Below are 18,040 nucleotides of genomic sequence, written 5' to 3' on the forward strand. Positions count from 1 at the left end.
TGCTCGTAAAATTGATAAATTTAGATGTACTGTTTCTGAACTTGGACACAGATTTCTACAGAAAGTTGAAATCTCAGGAGGCCACTAGCTGGGCCAAGCACTGCCGCGTTAATGGTTAAGAGCTGTGATGAGTACAAAGGAAGAACGAAGCAAGAATACAGGTGACTTCGGGATAAGAAACAATAACTCTATTATGTAAGGCTAATGTGCTCACCTTTCGGATAGATTCTTTTACCTTCTAAGCTATTAATTACCCATCTCAAACAAAATACCACACATACAGTTCTTTAGTGTCCACACTGAGCTCAGACGCCTGTAGTTATTTAAAAATAAAATATTCGAGTCATTACTTTTCCTATCGTTTGCAATGATCAAAAAAGTGAGAGGGTGGAAGAGATTCCTTCAAGGTCATGTTCATCAGAGTGAAACTGATTCCTAACTCCCTGTCTTTCTGTTCTGCTCGTTCTCTCTTTCTCTAATCCTAATATATTTATCATGAATCATTAAACACAAACCTATTACCCAGGGCAATTGATTCTTCCATAAAATGAAAAGCAACTTCACTTTTGTCGTTTTTTTTTTTTAAAGGACTTTGGGTAAAGTCAGGTTTGGACACAGAGAACAGTATATGCTTAAGAAAAACTAAAGCAAGGGCTCATGGAAGGCCTTGCTTAGTGTGCTGAGCAAGCCCAAGGTAAAAAAGGAGAAATCACCATGGGAGCTAAAAGTTCTTATAAACTTGGAGATGGTATCTGGTAGGCCACCTGACATGTAATTAGTTGCATTTTTAAAAAAAAAACGAGGTTGGGAGATTGGGAGGAAGGCTTGCTCTAACTTTTCTCAATTGAATGACCAGAATCTGTCATAGGCTATATAAAAGAAATACCTATAGTACTAAAGACTCACTGCTGGGTGCTTATATGTGTCTGGCATCATGTTAAGTACTTTCCATTTATTGTATTTAAGCCTCACAACTCCAAGAGGTGGACATTACTAACCTCTCTTACACACAGAAAATTGAAGCTCAAAGAGGTGAAGTACTTAGTCTGAGATAACTGGTCAAATAACTAAGATTTGAACTGAGATCTGATTTCAAGGTCCATGCTCCTCCATCTCCTAGCCAACAAGGACAAATACAAAAGTCAAAATGAAAAATCTGGCGAGTTAAAATCATAACATTTTCTAAAGCTAAGTCATGGGTAAATTGGGTATATGGGTGTACATTTTATTTATCTCATTTTTTTTTTTGCGTTTGGAATATTTCATAGTTACAAAATAACTATAAAGAAACTTCATTGTTTCTGCCTTAGATAAAAATAAGAAGATATAAACTTCTTGAGTATGCTAATCTCCCCCACCCCAAATAAGACAGTGTGGGTGGGTCTAAAGACACATCCAATGTTATTTACAGCAGGATGAAAGGGAGCTGTAAAACCAAGGGGGTCCTCTTATCAACAGCAATGGCTTCAGGACTTGTCGGAATGCAAACTGTTAGACAAGGCAGGCACACAACTCAATTCTGTGCCAGAGGTTTATTTGCTTCTTGCAGGTCCTCAGAGACAAGAGGAAAACAAGATAGATGACCATGTATATATCCTGAGAAATAGGTTTTGAGGTTTGGGGGGATGGAAACAAAGAATTAATTTTCCTCTTTAATCTCAACCCTATTCTTCCAAGTAAGTGATTCTTACCAAAGGAGACAACATGTGCACATAAAATCCCAGCAATCTTGCCCTCAGGGAAAAGGGAAATTTTGGATCCAGAAACTCTCTCCAAGTTGACTGATGCTTGGCCAAGACACCTGAGCACAATAGTACCTCTAGTAGCTTCCATTAGTCACTTACCTACTACGATTCCTAGATATCTGGGTTTCCCTCTTTAGGCTCCAAGCAAGGAATGTAAACCATGGTTTCTTTACTAGAAAACATTAAAATATCTTTTTCCTGCACCCCAGCTAACGTATCTCTGAGTTTAAAGGAGCTATTGAAAGGAGGGTGGGGGAAACAGAAACAAAAATGCAGTCTTTCTTAGAGACTTAGGGTAGTGGTATTAAATGGCATGCTTAGAAGTCTATAGAAATAGGAACATATTTTTTTAAAGGGCAACAGACTTCTTTATCATTTTTCTTTGTTGCTTTCACAGCCCCTGGCCTTGTGAAAATAGGAAGTTATCTTTAAGTAACTTTCTCTTAAACAAATTGTCACTAAGGTCCTGTTCAGAGAAAAATATAACAGAATATGACTTTCATATATTGAAAAACACAATTTGAACAGTAGAAATAAATTTAAAATAGAGAGAATCGGAGAGAATATTGGGGATAATCAAATAGCTAAAGACAAAATTATGAAGGAAGAAAGAATTACAAAGAAAAGTGAAGAAGGAATATTGGGGGAAAATGTAGTATTCAGCGTTGAAAGAGTATGGAAATGCAATGAAATTATCCTAACGATAGACTTCGAAGGAGAGTTTCAACGTTATTAGATTATAGCAGATAATGCCTAACAGGGCATAACACTCAATGCTACCCTGGTAATCGAAGATACTAAATTCGCCCGGTTCGAATGACTTTATAGGGCTGCCGTAACCAAATATCATAAACTGGGTAACTTAAAACAATAGACAATTATTCTCTCGGAGGTCAGGAAGTCAAAAATCTGAAATCAAGGTGTCAGAAGGGTTCATTTCTTCTTGGGGGCTCAAAGGGAGAATCTGCTCTGTGTGTCTCTCCTAGATTCTAGTGGTTACCAGCAATGCTTGGTGTGCCTTGGCTTATGGTAGCATAACTCTAATCTCTGCCTCTTTGAGCTTCGATTTTACGTTTCTAAAAGAGGTTAGTAATATCCCCCTCTTAGAGTTGTGAGGCTTAAATGCAATAAATGGAGAGCGTTTAGCATGATGCCAGGCACATGTAAGCACCCAGCAGTGGGGCCTTAGTACTATAGGTACTTCCTTATAAACCCTTTTATAGATCCTGGTAACTCAAATTGAGAAAATTTAAAGTAAGTCTCGATCCCAATCATTACATGGCAATCTCCCTGTCTACCTGTCTCTATGTCTAAACTCTTATGAAGAAATCAGTCATATTGGATAAAGGGTCCATCCTACTCCAGTATGATCTCGTCTTAATTTTTTACATCTGCAAAGAGCCTTGTTCCAAATGAGACTGTGTTTACAAATTCTGGGGGCTAGGACTTTCATGTATCTTTTTTGGGGGGGAGGAGGGGAGACAAAATTCAATCCATAATACCTTTCAGACTGAATTTGTGACTTGCCATTCCTTTCCTACTATTCAATTATGCTGACATGGTCTCCATTTCCTAGGCTACCATTTTTTCTCTTCCCTATTAGAGTCAAACTTTTCAAGGAAGTATATATCTCCTTTTTCTACCCATCACTTCTCAATCTCCAGTAGTGAAACCCATCCCTCCTCATCCCCTCCATCCCTGACTCTTCGACCTAGTTTGTTCTTCCTACCCAACCTTCAAGACTCACCTGGCGAGGAGTTCAAATGGAACCTCTTGTGCTCATTCTTATCATAGCACCCAGCAACTGCTTAATGCAGGGGTGCCCAACCCCTGGGCCACGGACCAGCCCTGGTCTGTGGCCTGTCAGGAACCGGGCCGCAGAGCAGGAGGTGAGTGGCAGGTGAGAGAGCAAAGTTTCATCTGTATTTGCAGCCACTCCCCAGTGTTAGCATCACCGCCTCAGCTCTATCTCAGATCATCAGGCATTAGATTCTCATAGGAGAAGAGGTCCCTGGTGCCAAAAAGGTTGGGGACTGCTGACAATGTATTAGATCAGATCTTTGCTAGCCTGTCCTCCCCTCTAGACTCTGAGCGTCTTGAAGGCCGGGATTCTGACTTCTGCAGGCTTCTAGCCCAAGAACCTAGTGCAGAGCCCAATATAAATTTGGTGCTTAGTAAACTCTTGAATGAATAGTTGTCTTATAGGGTCATTTGGACTGAACAATATATCAACCACAGAATCATGTGTTTTTATAGTCTTTGATTGTTTGAACCTTGAGATGCAACTAGATTATAAAGTATTAGGTGGCAGAGATTATCTTCAACATTTTTTGTGTCTCCCTGACCCCTTGAACAAAGTGGGAAGGCTCTCAATAATTAATTAATACTAAAGAGAAATTAGCTTCTGCAGGTGGGTGTGTAAGAAGGACTAACCTTTATCGAGCAATTGTTCACTGCCAGACTCTGCCAGGTGCTATACACATTATTTCAATTAACATTACCAATTATTCATTTGGAGATTGCTTGCTCAGCTTAATAAACTATAAACCATCTTATAATGAACTCATTTTTAACCAGCAGTTTGAATACAAATACTAGCTAGCACATTACTTTGTATACAAAAATAATATGTAAGTATCATATATCAAAATGCTTTTGTATACAAATGTAGACATCAGTAAAATATCTTAACTGTCTATATACCATTAAGATTCATTGGACCTATTTTGGTTTTTCAGATTTTTTTGAGCAGTTCTAACTATTTGTATGGATTAATATTTCCTGACTTTATTCTTTCTTAGAGATGTTCCAAAGAAAACATACTTTTTAAAATAAAAAATAAAGCTCATTTTATCTTGCAATTACTGTATAATAGGTCCATATAATATAATGACAATTATAATTATATATAATTAGTATGTAATAGGGTCTACTTGACTCTTTAAAAAAATTTAAGATCCATTATGAGATCTTAATAATTTTCTTTTTCCTATATCTTGAAACGCTTTGCTATTTTATCATCCCAGAATAATTACCTACCAATTATGCATCAATTATTCCCAAATATGCTTTAAAAAAGACTAAAGTAACAGAAAAATGGAAGAATTATGGAATAGCTTAGAACTACACTTCTGTTCAGTGACGACTGAAATGTTCTCTTCTGTGTCATTCAATACAGCATCCACATATGGCTACAGAGAGCTTATATGTGGCTAGTACAACTGAGAAACTAAATTTTTACTTTTTTAACTTTAATTAATTTAAATTTAAATAGCTCCATGAGGCTCATGGCTACTGTATTGAACCGTGTAGGCCTAGATGAATAATTCATCGGGAAATCAATTGTCACTGCTGCATCCCTCTCCATATTTCTTACTGCATCACCCAAAGTATCGCATCGTCTTTCCGAAAGCTATCAAAGAAGACCCTGGAGTCACCATTTTGGTAGTGTGTCTTCTACCTTCCATTGAATAGAATGGAGAATTCAAAATTTTTCATTTCTGCCTCTAATGACAAAGAGAGGAAAACCGAGAGAAGGAAGAGGTTTCACACGCATGAGAGGAGTCAGAGATGAGTGCTCAGAGTTGGACGGAAGCACTCAAGACTCTAATAATGAGGATAAAATTGATCGTAAGAGTGAAACTTCAGATGATGAGTCTTCAGATGATGCTATCCTAGTTTAATTCTCTCCAACTCAAAAGTCGATGAGAGAGCGATATATTTCTGAGGACAAAAAGAAAATACAGTATTTTCAAGCAGTTAGTTATCGAGAGGAAGGACTTCATCAGACAATATTTTGCAACAAGACCCTGGCCCATCCCATTTTGCTAAATGAATGTGGGACAGTATTTTCATCTTTTATGATGTTTATATACCAATATTTGCTATATGTAAAGTTGGTTAATGGACAGATGCTGAAGGGATGTATGTATAAAAATGTAATTGGAAGGAAAAAGATGAGGTAGAAGTTTTTAAAAAATCACTAGATAATTCAAAAAATTAAGAGTCCATTCGATCCAAAGGTTAAATGGTGATGACTATTTTTTTCCTAGTATGCTGAGGGTTAAAACTTGTTTATTGTACTAGCCAAGGTCCCAGATAACTTATATTAAAGGGTGAAATCTAGAAATAAGATAAAAATTATTGTATTTTGACTTAAATTTATAATTTTGAAGATGGTTAAAATCATAGACCCTGGAGCTCCACAGCCCTGGGCTTGACCCTCAAGGCCAATACTTAGTATATGACCTTTGGCAAGTTATTCAGCCTCTCTAAGCTCCAGTTCCCTCATCTGTAAAATAAGGATTAAAAAATTACTTCCTCTTTTATAGAGTTTTCTAGAGACTAAACTTGCATGTGAAATTCTTGGCAGAATGCTCTGCACATAGGAAACAATAGCTATCAGTTATGGAGAGTGATTTTATTTCCCTCTAGCTGTTTAGACCAATTCCCCTTATTTCTCAGATCTAGGAACTCAACACATGAGAAATGATAATTATATACTATTGGTTACCACCAGAATTGATCATTGCTGATACTTGCTGCTCACGTTCTAGGTCAAGTTAACCCAGGAAGGGAAGACATCAAACCTGAGAACTGAAGCTGCTCTGGGGGGTTCATGGAACTGCAGATGATATTGCAGAAGTATTCCCCGCCTTAGCCTTAGGTAATTAATTTTCCTGGATAAAAGCTTATTCAAATGAACATATAATGAATTAATAAAGTTCAGCCTGCTCCAATATAAAGATAGGAAAATTAAAGTGTGGATGTGTGGGAGGGGGAACAGAATTAAAGAAAAAAAATTAATAAGGCTTTTCAGCCCAACTTCAATCTTCTCTCACACCAAGACTTGTTTTCCTTTTGTCTAATTTTTAGATTGAGCAAGCACACTTTAGTGAACTCGAGTTATACAGAAAAACATAAGAAATAGGGTAAAAATCTGAAATCTCATCATCTGGAAAAAACAAAACAAAACAAAACACGATTATTCTTCCAGGTTTTCCTCCATACACAAACCCACACAGTTTTATAAGTGCACTCGCACTATGCTTGCCGTTCATGCCTGTTTTTGTACTCAAGAATAAGAACATCTCTCTATTTCATTCTAGAGATCCACATTCATTCCTAGTAGGGCTCTAATCTTAAACCCTGTACTCTGTGCACACAAAAAACGCTTGTCGAAAGTGGTTGATGAAAGAAAATATTGACATCTGTTTTTAAAGAATAACTTAGCTCAAAAACTGCGGTGAGCCATGAGGTTAAAGGGGATTTTAAAAACAAGTGAAAATCAGAGGCATTTGGTTCTTTTTTACGAAAACACTGGAGAGAATGAAGACCTGGGCTCTGACTGTGCTGTGTGGCACACACCCCATTCCCCCAGAGGCTCTTACTTGTGGAATGTGAAACTTGTGGAACTGAACTTTTAATAAAATGAGAACTTGCTTGTAAACCTCAGTATATTTTCAGGGTTTAAAACTCTTTATCTAGATTACAGTTCTTTTGGTCTTGGCATCAAAAAGGTTATTTCTGAGTGCTCAACAAAGAGGAAAACCGTGAGTCTGGACTCAGTCTTGCTTTCCCCTGCCAGGCGGGGGGTTCACTCCCGAGGCCACACGTGTGTGAGTCCTTATCCTCTGCATGCCACCGTATTCCTGGATACGCCAGTGGTCTCTAGACCTAAAGAACCAAGGTCCCACCTCAGAGGATACTCACAAGGGACCTTTATCTGGAAGCCTGACCTCATCATTTCTGGGATTCTTTTCCACCCCGACAGAAGTAAGAAGCATGGATAATAAGATGTTATACCAATATTATTTTAACCCATTTTTATATTCTTCTTATTTTGGCTACTGCTTAGAAAGTCAAGTGTGTTTTTGCTCCTCCACTCCCAGATAATGAAAATACAGTTATAGTGAAAGAATCGGTATTATATAAACTTCTGCTTGTTCGAAGTGACTGAATTCACAATTTTCAAACTTGGAACAGAGTTTATAAAACTAGACTGACTCCGAAAGTGGTCTAAAATGATCCGATAATGGCCTGATCTTTTTTGTGTATCAGAGGGAGCCGTAGCTGGAGGTAGGAGAGGAAGGAGGCGGGAAGACCAGACTGCAGGAGTGGAAGGATGCGCTGCCAGAGACAGACCTACAGGAGCACGGGGAGCGAGCCCAACAAACACGGAATCCAGGTCAGACCGAGGATACTAGGAAACAGGCAGGCAGCATGGCCAACCCAACAAGAGCAGGGTGGCTCCATGCTGTGCACCAAGGATTGAGTTCAAGAAGGAAAGTTTTAGATAAAGTGGGCCTGGGTCTTCTGACCAGGTGAAACCTTATTTATCGGACCTGGAACCTGACATGTCATTGAGGGGTGCAGCTGGTGGATCTCACAGATGGAGCCACCTAACCCCTCTCCCTGCAGAATGGGGGGCTGAGGGGATGGCTCGCTTGGCCCCACTCGGGGGAGAAGTCCAGTTAGTGGCAGTGGAGGACCCAGCGGGCCATCTGCACCATTCTTCTTCCCCACCCACGCTCACGTTCCCTCCTAGGCAGGTCATCGACCAAAGGAAATATGTTTTCACTAAAAAAAAAGTTACGATGGGAGATATATTAATAAATTATCTTTATATAATAAGCTACATTACTCTCTCTAGGCTATTAGCAGTAAAAAAACAAACGACACAGAAAATGTCCAGATGTCCAGGGAAATGGTTTTCTCTATATGAGTGGCCTTTAGAGCTGTGGTTCTCAAGCGTGGTTCCCAGACCAGTAGCACTAACATCACTTGGGAGCTTGTTAGAAATGCAAATTCTCAGGTCCCACCACAGACCTACAGAATCAGAAACTCAGCCCGGCAATCTGTGTTAACACAGGCCTCCGGGAAACGATGGCGTGAGCTAAAGTTTGAGAACATTGGCCTAGTGGAAAGAACCTGGGATGGGAGCTAGGACACCTAATTCAGATTTCAGCTCCGGACTGCACAGTCCAACTCAGGGGAACTGAATGAATAGCCGTGTGCTATTGCAAGGATGTGAGGATACCGAGATAAGCTAGGGGTGGTTCTTATCTTCAGATGGTGTCAAATCCTCTGCATTCTTTTCCCTTCAGGGTAGGGGCCACTTTGTTGTTGTTGTTCTTGTTTCGTCTCATATTTGTATTCCTAGTGCCGGCTCATATTTGTATTCCACGGGACCAAGTGGCAGGGCCATCCACGACTGTACTAAGTGCTACTGTACCACCCACCACTGATCTCAATGTTAATCCAGTCTGCTTAACACTGCTACCATTTATTTCATGCAGATGCTGAGTGCTTGTCATATATCAGCTCATTCAATCCTTACAGATGTCCTGTAGTGTGGGTAGCATTTTTAATCCCCTTTTGCACATTAAAACACTAAAGCTTGAAATAGTAAGTAATTCGTCCAATGCCATACACCGAAAGTGGCAGAGCCATTGATGGACCCAGAATTACCTGATTCCAAAACTCGTGATCTTAAATGGGACAGATTCTTTAAATCTCAAACTCAAAAGCCGACTTTAGAGTAAATTCCCAGCCTCTAAGGTTAGTGGCTGATTGTCTACTCACTATGTACTTAGAATGGTACTTGGTAGGCATCACCTTAAGTGGTCAAAGACCAACTTTTTCTCATTTTTTGGTAGATTGACATTTGGTTTTCTTTGAGCTCAAGAAAGTAGATAGTGGTAGGCGAACTATACTAATACTTCACTGGACTGTTCTGACCCTGAAAAGTTAGGCCAAATCTGCATAGAAAAAATGAAAGCGGGCTCACAGGCCAGGCCAGGGCAGCCTTGACAGGGCTGGCAGAGAAGGCTGGTTCGAAGGGGCTGAACCTTGGGTGGAGTGTCCCAATGAAGACAGGACAAAGAGAAGAGGGCAGAGGTGAGTCTAGCCCCAAGGCTCCAAGGCCTGGGAGGCCAGGCTGTGGGCATCACATCAGGGGCCAGCAAGGGTGCCGTGGCAGATGAGGCAGCAAACAGGAGAAGCGGCCAAAGGCCTGAAGTCAGGTGAAGGCTCCAGGGCCTGTGACAGCTACAGCTACTGATGAAATAATGACTCTTCTCCCTCAGCATTGTGGCTATCTTCATATGCTGCCTTTTCCTCCTCACTATAAGTCGAAGATGAATGTGACATCTGCCACCCACTATTCTCTCGTGAACAATTTAGGGCCAGGAGGGATCTAGCTGGGGTTGTTGCAAGCTGTAGGTACTGAGAAAAAGAAAAGGGAATTTATACACAAGGGAAGGCCTTACCTTACTGGGAGGTGGCCCATGGTCATCCAAGTAAGTAGAATTTCCTAGGGTGCAAAAAAAGAAGGAAAGAATTGATGAATCAGTAGTTTTAAACCCAAATGAATTGAGTACGAAGTCATTAAAAATAAGCATTCTGGATATATTTTCATTGACACAACTGTAGCAAAGAAAAATGGGTAATGAAACATCAGTTTGGAGGGGTTTTGTTGGTATGATCATGCTTGATTAATAGTTTCAGCAGTTACAAACATTCTGCACACACAGGTGTGTGTGCACACAGACGTATACACACACAACCCGCACCCAACATCTGCTGAGTATGCCTTAGACCAGCAGTTCTCAGACTCTAGTGTGCACCAGAATTATCTGGAGAGCTTGCTAAAACACAGACCGCCCGGCCTGCTCCCAGAGCTCTTGATTTCGTAGCTCTGAGAATCTGCGTTTCTAACAAGCCCCCACGTGACGCTGATGTGGCAGGTCCTGGAACCACACACTGTGAGAACCACTGCATCGTTTCTTCACTTTGTCTGAATTGTTCACTTCCCCTCACCCTTTCAGTCTAGCTTGCTTCCGAAGCTCGATTTGTCTATCCTATAATATACACTTCTTGGCTTGTGTGTTTTCAGAGTGAATCGTTATTATTTCCTGATGAATAAAGACTCAGAGGGGTTTGGGAAGGAACTGAAGGTTATTGAGTTCCTTTTATGTAGCAAGTACTCTGCTAAGTGCTTGACAGGTATGCCTTCATTTAATTTAAATATTAGGAGTGGGTTATAATTATCTGCACGCATGGAGGAGAGAACAGAGGGCTGGAGAAAGCCAGCAGTTTGCTCATGGTCACACAGCTGTTGAACTGTGGAGAGGAGAGACTGTTTTTTTCCAGAGGATGCTCGGGCATCGGCTCATCTGAAAAGCGTCCGAGGGTGTTGCCATCTCCAGCAACCTAGACACCGCCAGTGTGCACCTGGCAACATGTTTGATCACGTGGGGGAGCAATGATGTGGTTAGTGTAATTGGAGGCTCTTCTCCAAGGGGGTAACACGTGTCAGTCCAGGAGAAATCATCTTCACGAAAAGTAGAGATGAACAGATTTTCTAACAGAACAAACGATGGAAAATATGGGAAATGCAAGGATACTTAGAACAGTAGCTTAGGGAATAAGGTAATGTCCTCATTGGAGTAGACAAATGGTGATTTTTCAGGAAAGAGCAAAAGTGACTTAAGAAATTGGAATAAAAAGAGGAAGCATAGCTTAAGCCAGGGACAGTTGAAGTGAGGAATCTCATCCAAACATAACAAATAAGTGGGTTTGGCTTCTAGGCTGTTTTCCGTACTGAGGCATCAGTCATCCCTTTTTCTTGGTAGGCTTCTGATTTACCACTCACTTGATGTCAACAACGACTGTACTCTAATCGGCTAGTTGTACATGGGAAACAGACAACAGGGTCTGATTTTCATGTACGAGACACTCAAACGCAAATGCCTGACATGCTCGTGATAGCGTTGTTTTCAGGAACCTTTGAAATGTGAATAGGAATATCAATTTGTTACATCTTAATGATACCGCTGCACTCCACTGGGAATGTACATAAATAGGAAGTGAGATCTATATTGGGCTTAATAAAGAGGAGGTACGTAAAAGAATTCAGAAAAATGGTCTAAGAAATATTGAGAATTATTCCTCCATAACGCAGTGGGTCGAGCTACAGAGGATTCCTGTCTGCTCATCGTGTGAGTGTGTCTCTCCGAGGAGGGATGTGAGAAATTCCAACACACTCTGGCATGTTCTCCAGGTGTCAATCTCAGGGATCAAAGAGTGCTCAAAAACTAGATGTTTCTATAATACTAAAAGTTTCCGTAAGAACCAAAGTTCCTAAAAACTCCTGAAAAGGATGGAAATGTCTGACTGCTACTTTAAACTCCAGGCGCGGGTACCCACTGACTCCTTAGCACCTCATCTTGGCTGTCTACAGGCATCTCACACTTGGCCAGGCCAAACAGAACCCCTTTTTGTTCTGATTACCCGCCCCCCTCAAATGCCACTTCCCCTGTTGTACTATTAGGTTACACAATACATCCCTTCCCCTCAGGCAGCAAAGCCTGAGTCATCCTTGATTCATCTCCCTCCCTTACCCATCTCACCAACCCAGTCGCAAGCCTTTACAATATTGCTCCAATCTGACTGCTTCTCAGCAGCCCCTCTGGGTTGTCCAGGAGCGCCCTTCTGTCTGTCTTCGTTGATCACTAATTTTCTACTCTACTCATGCAGTGATCACAGGGATCTTTCAACCTCATCAGTCTAACCATGTCAGCCCTTTGCATAAAATCTATTTCTTTAAGAATGAGATAGTCGACTCTTGACCGTGATCTATAACCCTACACAAGCCGGGCCCCGCCTCCTGCCACACCTGCCACAACAGCTTCTCTCTGCTCTGGAACACACCAACCTCTTGTCAGCCAGGGACCTTTTGAACTACTTCTTTTCACTGCCAGAAAAAGCTCTTCCCACCCGCTTCACTCAGGCTCAACTCAAATGTCCTTTCTTTTTCTCTCCCTCCCTCTCTACAGAAGACTTCACTTTTCTCTCCACAAAGAAAGGAAGGGGGCTGCCCGGTGTTGACACTTGTATCACAGACCCCATTGTTATCTGCACCAGCAAACCCCCGAGCTCCCATCCACAGTTATGTGCCTGCAGTTTCTTAGAAGAGAGAGGCTCTAGATGCCTTGTGTTTAGAACAGAGGCACAGAAAGGGAAAAGAAAAGCTACCTGAATTTCTTTAGTTGAAGACAAGTTTTTATTCTCCTAGGGTATAATTGTATTATTACGCGGTATTCAGATAGAGCTTTTCATCCTAAGATCGAATGCTTTCCTAGTGCAAAGTAAACAAAACTGTCAGAATTTTCAGACCTGAAGTTGATAACTTTTTGGCTGTGGAGATCAAAGGATGAAAGCTGTTATCACAAGAGCTTTCCTGAACATCAAAGAAGCTTCCTGCTGCTCTGTCTTATAGAGGATTCTCCTGAGGGTGTCGAGTTTGGGGGAAGGAAGATAAGACCCAAGCCTTCCTCACCTTCGAGCTTGGAGCTGAAGATGTAAATCTGAGAAGGAAAGGTGGCGGAGGGCTGATGAGGGGTCTGGAGCCAGGACAGAAGTCAAGTGCTCACCTGCTACCCACCCCCACTGTCTTGTGAACATCCACTTCTGATACTCGAGTCTCGGATCCCAAGTCCCAGCGCCCCATGAGGCAGCACCTCTTATTTTGAGAGGTCTAGAGAGGCGCATCATTTCATTTCTTTCCAGAAAGTAACCCACACCTTTAGAACTGACTCTAGCCTCCTTTTCTTGTCTCAAGTCCTTCCCTCGAGAAGATTGCAGCATCTTGTCAAGCCAGAAAAAAGGGAAGCGTACCTCCACATGTTTCTCCCGCCATCAGTCAAACTTTCAGGAGAGCCTGTCTCCAAACTGCTGTGTCGCCAGCTCAGGCTGGCATCGAGCTAAACCTCTCGCAGGAGTCAAGCTTGTTCAGGCTGCTCAGATAGGCAGAGGAGACGGGTGGCCACCGATTTTGAGCAATGCTCCAGCCCTTCTAATGCTATATGGCTGGTCCCTATCCTGATGATGGTGGTGGTTACATGGCTCTGTACATAAGTTAAACTGTATAGAGCTATACACCAAACGCACCAACCACAAAACACCCACGCTTTAATGGTTTTGAAGATGCCCTGACTGGAAGGCAAATGATCTCAGACTTTGCAATCCGCTAAATTAAAGTACATTCTCAACCTCACTCTGTCCACCCAGCCCTTCGTGATGGAGACCTCCCAGGGAGGCTGTGAGTAGAACGTGAGAGATCATGTGTGAATGTGCACAGGTGTTGAGTCCAAGCACACGGGAGGCAGTTTGTGCACTTCCTAGAGGGTATGTGTTATATGTATTATCAGAGCTTTTGCCAAACAGTGCATTATCAACGTCCACCTACTTTAGCCGTCATATAAACTATGTGCTGCAAAGATGCATTTCAGGAAACTCATCTGAAATCTGATGCTAGGAATGAGGAGGTCAGGATTTGTGACCCAGAATCTGAACATTCCTGACTGATTACTACGTTATACCTGTGTCTCAGGTGGCAGAACCAAGGCATGCTAACCACACAAAAAAAGTCTTCTGTAACAAGAGCAATAAGAAACCAGATGTACTATCCACCTTTTATAATACAGAATATCCCCACGAAGTATCGATCGCTCTGAATAAACTGCTTTACCTCCTCAAAGTGTCCCATATACCCATCTGTAAAAATGAAATAAACTCACAGGTTATTGTAAGGAGTTCAGGAGGATAATTTCATTCCACGCAAAATACTCAGAACCATACCTGCACATAATGAGCACCTAGCAAGTTCACGAGCAGTACTTACTACTTGTACTGCGAGTAGTATCAGGAGCAGTGTCTCCTTCCTGGCTCCCCACCCAACGGCACATCCCACTGCCTGCAATAATTTTAAGAAAGGCTGATGCAGGATTCAGGGCCTCACCGTAGCTATCTTGATGTATTTATTCTGGGACAAGTCATGTGACATTTGGTATTTTCTAAAAGTTCTTCGGGTAATTCTAACGTCTAGCCAGGGTTGAGAATCACTAAGGTACAAAACACAAATTAATGTACTTCATAATTCAGGCCAAATCTCATTTTCTTGAAGTAAATTGGAGCAGATCTCATTCAAGCTGATCCTAATCATGGGTCACCTCCGTCGTTTTGGCTGAGAGACTGCAGAAGTTTCACGTCACAGGAGAAGCTGAAGGAGCGCTGATGATCACAGGACTTCTAACCACAGAGGAGGCCGGCCAGGCCGTTCTGGTTAGCACCTGCTCCAGGGGATCTAACAAAATGAAAAGGGCCAAGGCTGGCTCACAGGCTGCCTGAGAGCGGGCTGGCACAGGCACCTCTGGGCAGAGAGCTCACCCTTCACACCACCTGGACTGCCCGAACCTTTCTGGAACTCCACAAATCTTCTCAAAAGTAATTTCCAGAGGTTACAGTTTCAGAATGTATTCGTATTCTGTTGCACCTCTTGTTTCGAGGTCAAAAGAGAAAGTATAATTTCCAGAGGTTATAGTTTCAGAATGTATTGTTGCACCTCTTGTTTCGAGGTCAAAAGAGAAAGTAAAAGCACAATCCTTCATCCGCTCGGAGTTTCCCCAGACCCCACTCAACTTAAACACCCAAAGGATAGTCTGTCAGTCCTGGAGACACTCATATTTGATCCCTACAGACACGTTAAGGGCCCACAAGGATCTCAAAGGAAGATGTCTCCAGGAACTCTGAAGCGAAGACACTTCCTGGTCGTGGACTGGTGAGGTACCTCTTTTTCCCGGCTGTAGGCCTGGAGTGGAGAGGATGGGGTGGGGCCTGGTCAGCGTACAGGAGCCTGCTGCTATGCCCATGTGAATCCAGTAGAAACCAACCAGCTGGATAAAGAAACTGCTAGACACAATGTCGTGAAGCAGGGCTACTGGAGAGAGGCATCAAGGTGCCATACATGTGAAATAGAAACGGTGTCTCTTCTGCAAGAGGGAGAGTGGAAAGGAGCTCCAGGGGAATCATTTCATGGATTCTGGAAGATTCCACTAACAGGAGTGAGTGACTGACACTGCCCAGGGCTGATATTGGGAATACTGCAGGCTGCAGAACAAAAGACCTGCATTCAAATTTCCGTCCTACCCCTCACTAGTTGAGTGACCTGGGAAATATCGCTTAATTTCCCTGAGGGTTAATGTCCCCACTTGCAACATAAGGACATTAGTAATAGCACCCAAGTGATAAGATGGTTATGAAACTGAAACAAGACAAATATAAAGTGCTGGCACATAGTAAGGGTTCAAGGAATAGTAGCTACTTTCTTATTTTATGTTACCCAATTTTATCATTTATATTTAATTTTAAAACTTTATTTATTATTGAGGAAATCAAAGAGAATTCTGAGACCAGACCTTTATCATATTAAGGATGAATATTAATATAAAATAATTATTTGATACTTTTTATTACTTTCTGATATTGGCTTGCTATGTCTTCAAAAATATACACAAAAAAAATCCAATTGTTTGCAATACCTTTAGCAATGGGCAAACAAACTTACAGAATCTTCAGGGGATATAATTTATTCTTGGCTTTTAAGTCTTGCATTAGCAGATCTATTTTTGTCTGAATTGATCCCTGAAGAATCAAAATGTTTTAATTCTAATTCCTCTTATAGAAACCATAATATGCATTAGTGTCAATGTCAAAAAAAGCCACCTCTACACGGCGTCAGTTTTGATCAAACATCAGCAATTCTTTTCAGAGTCTTTCTTCCATGGGCTGTTTTAAAAATCATAATCCTAAGTAATTGAAATCCTTTTCTTTTTTATTCAGAAGCAGACATTTCACATGGGATTCTGGTTACCGACCATGCTATCATATGGCTGCATCTCCCCGCTGGAGTCTGGGCCTCCGATAAGACAGTTAATGAAGGCAACAATGAAACCCCAGGTTGGTCTTTGCCAAAAAATTATGCTAATGCCACCCTTTGCACCGTCAACCAGGGTTTCCATGTCTCTGAGAGGCAGCTGTCAGCACACACCAGCCACGGTTAACAATGAGGAGTGTGTGTGCCTAGTAAACATCTCCAATAGCTCCAGTTCTTATAATTAAGGCAGCCCCAAAGGCACTGTAATAGAGGAAGATTTGCTTGCACAGCTTTATTTAAGCTTTAATACAATAATTTCCCACTGAATTCAAACGAATCGTTTTATTAACTATCAATACTTAAATGTATTTACAAAAAATACCTTTAAAAAAAATCTTAAATGTTCACCCAACCAGTTAGTAAAGGTAAAAATATCCTAAAAATACTTTCTTGGTCTTAAGTGATAAAAATGATCTTACCAGACACTAAAAAAAAGAAAAAAAAAATTAAACTGTTGTCAAAAAAATTAACAAATTAAACTGTTATCAATTATTTTGAGAGTGGCTTCCATTTCTAATAAATTTTAAGAGCAAATTAATGCTCCTCTGTTCTTTGTTTTTCTGGTTCAAAAATCCTGTCTTGTTTTATAAAACATCTGTTTTTTTTTTTTCATTAAATGTGAATATACATTTTAGGATGTCAAGGGTACATTTGTAGAAGGAAATTACTTTTGGAATCAAATGATCATTGCACTACTGCTATAATAAAACCAAAATATAAATATGAATTACTGTCAAAATAGCTCAGGAATTCATTGTAATCATACTATATGATCTTATGCAGATAGGAATGAAGTATCAAAGAGAGATGGAATCACTTTAGTATCTGTTTCACTGAGTGGATTTTCATCCCAAAGTAATTACTATAGTCAACTGATCCCACCTGTGTAACTACAATACCTCCATTAATAGAGCAGCCCCGGCCCTGCACACCGCAAGGCTCTAACCAGCAGCCAGAAGAGGTAAGTCCTCTTCTTCTCTCCGGATCTAGTTAGTCACCATGCAGCCACCATGAGAGCCGATACTTTTAATCGCATGCCTACTGCACAAAGCACCCTTAATAAGTGCTGTGGAAAACAGGCAGGATGAAGATGATTAAGAAACTACCCTGGGAGAAGCAAAGCAAAGCCAAAAAATCAGCATCTGCCTTATCATCATCACGGTTAGCATCATGCTGATCTAAGCTCTAGTGCTGAGCACCCTATAGACCTCACCCCATTGAGTTCCCATGACAACCTCTGAGGTAGGAACTACCGTGATCACCACTTACGTGCCGTAAAAATATCATTTGCTAAGTATTCCATGACTGGAAAAGTTTCAACACACTGCTCCACTTAACAAACACATAAGGCAGCAGTTGAATGGAAGGTTATCTTTGGAGAAGGGCTTCAGTCCAACCAAACTGCCATTGCTCTAAATCTGGAATTTCTCGTTGGCTTTGTTATTAGAGCCAGTATGGGTCACATCCAGTCTCTCTCTCTCTCTCTCTCTCTCTCTCTCTCTCCCTCTCTCTCTCTCTC

The 18,040-nt window shown here is 41.3% G+C and overlaps 1 protein-coding gene across 2 annotated transcripts in view; it reads right to left on the minus strand.

The window, feature by feature from the left end:
• Positions 1-18,040, minus strand: part of UST (uronyl 2-sulfotransferase) — a 257,699-nt gene that overhangs the window by 141,801 nt on the left and 97,858 nt on the right. For both annotated transcript variants that reach the window (XM_015592149.2, XM_006915336.3), the window contains exon 2: positions 10,016-10,059. In XM_015592149.2, the coding sequence (XP_015447635.1) occupies positions 10,016-10,059 (44 nt within the window). The remainder of the gene's footprint in view (positions 1-10,015; positions 10,060-18,040) is intronic.

This window comes from Pteropus alecto, unplaced genomic scaffold (genome assembly GCF_000325575.1).
Source record: "Pteropus alecto unplaced genomic scaffold, ASM32557v1 scaffold185, whole genome shotgun sequence".
Classification (NCBI taxonomy): Eukaryota; Metazoa; Chordata; class Mammalia; order Chiroptera; family Pteropodidae; genus Pteropus; species Pteropus alecto.